General features: G+C 35.0%; 1 protein-coding gene across 2 annotated transcripts; it reads right to left on the bottom strand.

Annotated features, from left to right (window-relative positions):
* Positions 1-4,761: 4,761 nt before the first annotated feature.
* rl (Mitogen-activated protein kinase rl) lies at positions 4,762-7,926 on the bottom strand. Of its 2 annotated transcripts, none has more exons than XM_012291191.2 (8): positions 7,721-7,926; positions 6,706-6,832; positions 6,511-6,621; positions 6,188-6,439; positions 5,950-6,117; positions 5,684-5,872; positions 5,480-5,612; positions 4,762-5,306 (listed from the first exon to the last, which is right to left on the bottom strand). In XM_012291191.2, the coding sequence occupies exons 1-7, from the start codon at positions 7,843-7,845 to the stop codon at positions 5,487-5,489; spliced, it is 1,098 nt and encodes a 365-aa protein (XP_012146581.1). In that variant the 5' UTR covers positions 7,846-7,926; the 3' UTR covers positions 4,762-5,306; positions 5,480-5,486. The 2 variants fall into 2 exon arrangements, with proteins under 2 accessions (XP_012146581.1, XP_076387292.1); XM_076531177.1 differs by having other exon boundaries at positions 4,762-5,384; positions 7,721-7,925.
* Positions 7,927-8,257: the final 331 nt, after the last annotated feature.

The raw sequence follows: 8,257 nt of genomic DNA, 5'->3' as shown, positions 1-8,257 counted from the left end.
CAGTTAGATCGCTACGCGTTCCATTACCACGCGTTAGACCGCTACGCGTTCCATTATCATGCGTTAGATTACCACCCGTTAGATCGCTACGCGTTCCATTACCACGCGTTAGATCGCTACGCGTTCCATTCTCACGCGTCAGATTGCCACCCGTTAGATTACCACTCATCAAATTACTGCGCCTTATATCACTACGCGTTCCATTATCACGCGTTACATAGCCACCCGTTAGATTACCACTCGTCACATTACTGCGCCATATATCGCCACGCGTTCACGCATTACCACGTGCTAAATTACCACTCATTATGCTCGATTACTGTATTTACTGTATTCGTCTAGTACCCACAAGTGGAAACATTGATTTGATATCGCTCTTCATTGTCGCATAGTGCACTGCCCTTAGGTTCCGAGCACTCGATTTGCCCATCACTGTTCTATCCTACGTAAAAACTGTGTTGATGCATTTTTCTAATTAATATTCTCAACCGATCGAGGCATCTCTTTTTCCAATTTCCGCTTCGTTTTTTTGTTCTTTTTCTTTTATCGTAAATGACGTATAACATTTAAAATCCATAGACGAAATATTCTTTCAATATTCGGATATATATGTATATATAAGATATGAATCGGCAACAACAACAAATACACGCAACGTTTAAGTATATTAGGCCTGATGATATTGATAATAGTTTCTATCAATTGTATATTAAACGCTACATTATATCGTTGCTCGCATATTCCGTTTGCGTCCTGTGCCTCTTTTATTTGCCGATAATGGTGTTCCAATTGTTCCTTTTCTTTTATTAACTTCTCCCCGAAGTGTACGCATCAAACACGATGTTCCGTAGATCCTTAATGATAGATGAAATATTCATACATTCTCGCAACGAATTGACGAAGTCTCATTGACCTTTTCTTTCGAAATACTTTGCTCGATCGAACACGTTATAGGGTTCAATGTAAAATCACGGTTTCCGTTCATTAACAAGAAGAGAAAACAGATAATGGAATTGAATACTTAATCTTCAATGCCATATTTATACTTCTTACAGCTACGAACAATCAGAGATTTAAATGTCGATTTCAACCTGTTCCTAGACAAACTAGTTGCATAACAAATTCAGAGAGCCATGTTTAGATTCTCTGACTTGTACAAGGTGTTAAGATAATAATTATCACGATTTACAGAGGTGATGCTTGCAAAAGACTTCAAAATTGAATGTCACAATGTTTGAATTTCTGGTTGGGATAAGTTTTAAAGGAAACATCAATTTTTAATGAAAATTCTGAAGGAAACTTCTGGTGTACATTATTTTAATCTTTCTGTAAAATGAACTCAGGCTATCAACACATGCCAATACTTTAGAATTCTCAATATTTTTAACAATATTGTAAATATTGTGAAATCTGAAATATTGACGATGTCGAATGTCTGTGATTTCCATTAGAATCTGTCTTCGGTTTACAAATATTTGTCAAGTCTTTATCAACCTTATCTATGAATCACGTAGTAACACCTTGAAAATTGAATTAGCAGCTCTAGCTGATAAATAATCACATTAGCACCTCGGTAGCATTATAACCACTTAACAAGTGCACATGTAAGAATATTTAATTTTGAAGTTTGCATTCAATGCCAATCACCTCTGTAAAACATAATATATTTAACAGCTTTTTAATTAACAGTGATTTTGGAACACCGATATCGTTTGTCAGGCCCAATAAATTTCTGCTCGTTCATTTCGAGGCAGCTCGTGAAAATTACTCGACAAACATTTCGCGATGCTAATTTATCGACGGTCGAAACCGTTTTCGAGATTAGCTTCTTAAATACATATACATATAATCGTGAAATTCTGACATATAGCGTCTGTACACGCAGAAAGGGAAATTCGAAGAAACTGCCTGGAAATAAGTTCAATTTTGCGCTCGAAAATTGCAGACGAAAGGGTACGAGGAAGAAAGGGATAGCTCTTTCTTTTAATAATCCGCGAACTGCATTGAAACGTTAATGAACAATATCTCGTTTTATGTACGACTTTTGTAAAATTTGCTCTTGCTTCGATAGCTTTATTACGAATAAAGATACATGGTGTTTTATAAACATATGGGACCCACGAGAGGAAAGTAAAACAATGAAGTACTTTGTAATAAATTGTATACAATACGTGATATTTCTGTTGACTACCCAGTTAAAATGGATCAACATAACTGGGATTTTTGATCAGGGTCTTTCTACAGTTACAACCAAAAAGTTTGAAAATTTTCTCGTTGAAATAAAAAATAACTATCTACACCAACGTGCAGTTATTTAGAATAACATTGTTTTATTTTTTAATTTAAGCTTGCTACCATGTGCAATTAGTATAATGCTACTGAACATTTGATTTAATTTTGTATTACATTAAATACGTGGTGCCGGTCAACAGTGACCCCCATGGCAGTCAACGTGTTAAGGTCACTATGATTTAGTTGTTCAAGTTAAATAATGAATGACTGCTGAAGTGGGTCTCACATATTATGAAACAGCCTATACAGCACAAAGATATGACAAAAAGTATAAGCTTGTGATTCCTACGCATTGCGAGATCTTTCTTCCTGTATTCCCTTTGTAAAACTTTCGAAATATTGAAAATTATACGTTCAACGTATTTCTCGACTCCGAAAGATTCTATCAGACAAATTCCATTAAACGACTTTCAATATCTTTAAGCGCGGATCAAAATGTTTCACATCAAGAATTTAATAAGATGTCACGTATACTTAAACGAGTGCAAGCTGTCCTTTTCGATTTCTCGCGAGAAAAATCAACCAGGAAGGTTTATCTGCCGTGGAAAGCAACGCGTTATTCCACGTAATTGATTAATTACTAATTTCCATAGGTGAAATCACCGTCTGAATATTCCAACGACGTCAATGGTTCAATTATGTTTGCAAGGACAAGCGACGTGCAAAAAAGACACGTATTAAATTAGATTCTCGTCGTCATAAAAGAATCTATATTTCTTCCGTGAAAGAAAACCTTTTCTAATAGATTCAAAAAATAATACTGATTAAACTTATCAAAGCGCAATTATTTTTCTTCGGAATGGATCTCCTAGCTCTAGTGATAGTCACTAAGCTTGAATAGATTTTGAAAATTTAATTGCGCCAGCCACCAGTTTTCGAAATTTTCTCCGCGAAGCATCTGATAATTATTGAAATTCTATTCTGCATAATTGGAGATCTTGACTGATTATTGACGAGATACTCCTCTCGTAGATTATTTTTCATCGAGCTCCAGATATAAGCAGCGACAAGGCCAGATCGATAATCCAATACATCCTTCAAGGTTTCGTAAAGCATAATACACGCTGAGCAATCGAAAAGGACACTCGCCTGGGTAATACAGTTTTCATCTAATACTTGATAAATCGCAAAAAGGATATCTCAATTGGAGGCAACGAAGCGTTATCGCAACTTGGATATAGAAAATGTATAATTATTGATAACGCATCAACGCCCCCAGTTCAATTATAAATATACCATTGACACGTATTATCAATGAAGAATCATTTTATTGGATGCATCGAAGAACGTGAGATCTGATTATTCGAGGGAGGCAAAGCGTTTCGTTCTGATTCCTTCTTCTTCTTGCTAATCACTCAATCTCTCACTCTCTCTCTCATGTCGTCCTTACTTTCTTTTTATTATTAACAAAATCCTAATGTTTCATTTGTACACGTGTGATTGGTCTTATCCAAAATAAGGATGATTTGTTTCTTCTATTTTTCTGTCTCAACAAGCATGTCCTTATTTTGTTGAAAGTAACATCGTTTCATCGAAAATAATAATTTTACTTCTGTTAAAGCTTCTCGTATATGGGTAACAAGCAATATTAAATCAATCGTTCATATGTTACTTGTGCTTTAATAATCATTCGACTTCTGTCGCGTTCACAGTCGGACAAGGTTCTTGTTTCTTACCGTCGATGATACTGTTCACGTATACACACACGGATCAAATCACTTTCCATTTGTCACGGCCACATTTCTCCAAGCTAGAGTTATATATTGAATATCAAAAAAGAATCGTTCGAGTATACGCATGTACATTTAGAGCGAAAGCATACGAATCGAAACAAGAACATTATTTTATATCGTATGTTTAACTCACATGGTGAGTGTTTGAATCCCAGAAATCGTGTCCAGAGACAAGTGGACTTTATGAAAAGGAAGTGCTGCTTTTACATGTACGTAGGAGGAAAGAACGACACGATACACTAATTTTATGAACAAGTAAGGAATTCTTCGAGATGCTTAACGCAAAAGGAAAAAGAAACAAAAATGTGGTATATTAAAGCGTGTAAAAAGATCAGAAATATATATATGTATGCATATATATATATATATATAAAATAAACAATACAAACAGACACCGCATTCAAACAGACACCATGCGTTCTATCGCACAAGAATGGCAGTATCAGTGTAATAATACCTGTAGCTCGTAAAACAAGGCGCAATTAAATGGCTTAGAAGAACTGGAAATTGCATCGAGTGCAATTAATTACGAATTAAACGTTTTACGCCTCTCTCATTCGCACGCACTCTCTTCTCATTCTTTCTCCTTCTTGCTGTCTCTTCATCTCATTCTCTCTCCATCTTTTTCTTCTGCTAGCTAAGTCCGATTGATGCAAAAACGAATTTCCGCGAGGTACGCAGCTACTACAAGAATGACACTGAACATTACATAATGATAATAAGGAAACTATCGGCAAACAGTTGGATGAATTTAATGGCTGTTGTTTCGTAGTACACTGATATTTATATACGTACATCTATATACTTCAGTTACGGACAAGCACACAAATTCTCTCTCTCTCTTTCTCTCTGCGCACATTCATCTTATCGGTCGCCGTTATTACGTGGCTCAGAATATCTCGCACATTACACCGACCACGTCACTCGCTCGGCAATTAAATCACAGACAATGTGTATGATACGATGATTAACAATAAATCGTCAACTAGCGTTACCTACATATAATTCGGGATAAATAAAAGTTATTGTACAAATTAATATTATGCGTTCAATGTAACAAAAAAAGAGACACTGTATTTTGTTTTCCGGTAAAGACATGCGAATGTACAAGTATATGCACGGACACTGCGGTTTTTTGTTTTTGTTTTTTACCTCATTCACCGCCTCCTGCTTCGCCCGTTTCTCGCCATGGTCGTCGCTGGTACTAATTTTCTTCGATTATAATGTCCTCGTAGAATGTTTTTGGTTTCGTTTTATTTTTCTTGCTTCGATCGTAGACAACTGTGAAAGAAGTACACTTCTGTTACTTTGACGCCGCACCTTCGCCTCCTTTTTCGTCACCCTGCACGCTAACTGCAGCTGCAACGTGATTCAATACTTTCATTAATTATTTTCTATTTTACAAAACTCTTTTCTACTCTACTCTTTAAGAAAACAGGATTGTTTGTAGATACCAGTAGACTACATAGCGTTTTCTTGATGATTCTTCTGGAATAGAAGAGTTTCTTCAAAGATATACTGTTTCAAAACTTCTTTTGGAAGATTGTCTAGCTCCATATCAAACTTGAATGGCTCTTCTGCGACAGGCTGAAATAATTTAGCTTTAGTATTTGGTCGTTTGTTATTGATAATCGTAATTTACGAAAACGTATGCATACTTCATCAGCTGGATCGTAATATTGCTCTAAGTAAGGATGCGCGAGTGCATCTTCCACGACAATTCGTTTGTTAGGATTAAAAGTTAGCATTTTATCTAAAAGGTCTAAAGCTCGCGGATCGGCATTTGGGAAAAGACTTGTCCATGGAACCTTTGGTTTGTATGGTAAAGATTGAAGGTAATTTCGCGCCTAAAATAATGTTTAAAAATCATCTAAATAGATTTATAAACACATGTGGATAATATTTCAAAGAGCATAATGTATACTTTTTCATTTATAATGCACTCAAGATCTTCAGGAGATGGTGATCCAAGGACTCCTAATATATGGTTCAGTTGGTCTAAGTAATGCTTGCCTGGAAATATTGCTCGTCTTGAAAGCATTTCTGCAAGAATACAACCAACTGACCAAATGTCTATAGACTTAGTATAACCCTGTAACAATGATAACATATTATTATCTGTTGTACTATTTTCAAGTTAAAATTCATCAAGTATCAGTTACCTTTGAATTGAGCATTATTTCTGGAGCTCTATACCATCTTGTAGCTACATATTCGGTAAGAAAACCAGCATGATTATGCTCTGGATCAGCAACTCTAGCTAAACCAAAATCACAGATTTTAAGGTCACACGTGGTATTCAATAGCAAGTTGCTTGGTTTCAAGTCTCTGTGCAATACATTTGCGGAATGAATGTACTTTAATCCTCTCAATATTTGGTAAAGAAAATAGCATATGTGATCATTACTAATAGCCTGAAATTGTAAAGGTATTTTCACATTAAACTTTCTGAATGCTTTCAGCAATCATCAGTAATTATATTAACCTGTGTTTTCAGAAGTTTATAGAGATCAGTTTCCATTAAACATTGAACAATATATACATCTTTCATTTGTTCTATAGTAGGTGCCCTTAATATATCCCTTATATCTATTATCTAAAAAAAAATTACAGGGGTAATGTATTTTTATCACTTGTTCTCTGCCAGTCAATAATGTACTCACATTACAAAAATACTCACATTTTCATGCTTAAACCTAGTCAAAATTTTTATTTCTCTTAAAGTTCTCTGGCTATAAGTCTGATGTTCAAAAGGTGAAATTTTTTTAATAGCTACCTTTGTCTTTGTTACATTATCATAAGCAGATCTAAAAAAACAGATAATTCCAAAATATATGAAATTACTTTTTAAATTCTATATATATTGATATAATTAAAACAGCTTTCTCATATTGTAGAGTATCCTTATAAGAAAACTACTTTAAATAGTGGCTTTTTGATCTTAACTAGCTTTTGAAACTCAATAGATCATGTAATTGTCAATCTTTAATGTTAAATACCTATTAAATTATTGATCATCTGTGCTTGAATCTATGTACAGGAAGATTTGTAACAACATAGTCTATCAAATTGCAAAAGCTTATTAAGATTTAATGAGAGTGCTTAGGGTAGTTTTATTGTTAACATTTCCTTTCAATTTAACATATGCTTATATAATTTTTTAGTTTCTGATAGTAACCGATAATGGGAATATTTGTAGCATAAAATAATAAGTTTTTCAAAAATAAAAAAAGCAGCATCAAATAATTAAAAAATGCGATACTTTCTAAGAAGAAATTCGTAAATTTCGAACGCAAATACGTATCGCTCTCAGAAGATATTCGCAGAATAATCATGATTTGGTTAACAGTGTAATGATAAGACCGATAAGCGAGAGATAAGCGACGGGAACAAGGAAGTCGTAACACTAACACAAGTAGACGGGGGTTTAAAAGGGTGTGACAATCGCGTTTAAAAGTGGCGCCAAAAGGCAAGGATACATAACGATGAATAGCACATAATAACGGCTGTGCACGGTGTCAAAATAAACGTAAAATCTTTGACACGCATCGCAGAGTAAATATTTCGACAAAGAATCGATCGTTCACGTATTAAGCATGTGTTTGATTGTTTATCTTTCGGCCTGTCAGCCAGTCGATACACGGGCGAAAGTTCTCGGAAGTTAACAGGAGGAAAATTGACTTGAAGACACTTACACGACCATCCCGTAAGCACCCTCGCCCATGTACGATAAATTCGTATATCGCGGGCCAACTTCGAACGTTTGTCCGCGAACGACCTCACAATTTGGATTCACATTTGCAGCACCTTCGCCCGCCATTTTGACAACTATTTTGCGGCTCCGGCGAAGTCGGAATAAGTCTTGCTTCGCTGTCGAATCGTCAGAAACGATATTGCTATTAGATGGACTAAAGAATACAACACAAGTCGATCTTCCCGCCCTCTTTTTATAAATTTCACAACTATCGTTTTCAACATCGAACTACCTTTTATTCACTGCCCCAAAGTGTTAACATTTCAAAGAAAATTATATCATTTATTAACGGACTATGAATCTTCAATTTATCTTGTAGTTAATTTGTTAAGTACTAGCTTTCTTTTATCTTCTTTTATAATGTAAACCATTTTGTCATATGCATCTTATATAGTACTTCAAATCATGCATTCTTGTGCTACATTATGACCGATTCTTGTACTCTGTTTATTTTGTCCTGCCTTGTATATGGCTACAA

Source organism: Megachile rotundata, chromosome 4, assembly GCF_050947335.1.
Source record: "Megachile rotundata isolate GNS110a chromosome 4, iyMegRotu1, whole genome shotgun sequence".
NCBI lineage: Eukaryota > Metazoa > Arthropoda > Insecta > Hymenoptera > Megachilidae > Megachile > Megachile rotundata.
The sequence above is the reverse complement of the archived record's forward strand: the minus strand, read 5'-3'. Positions and strand labels throughout refer to the sequence as shown.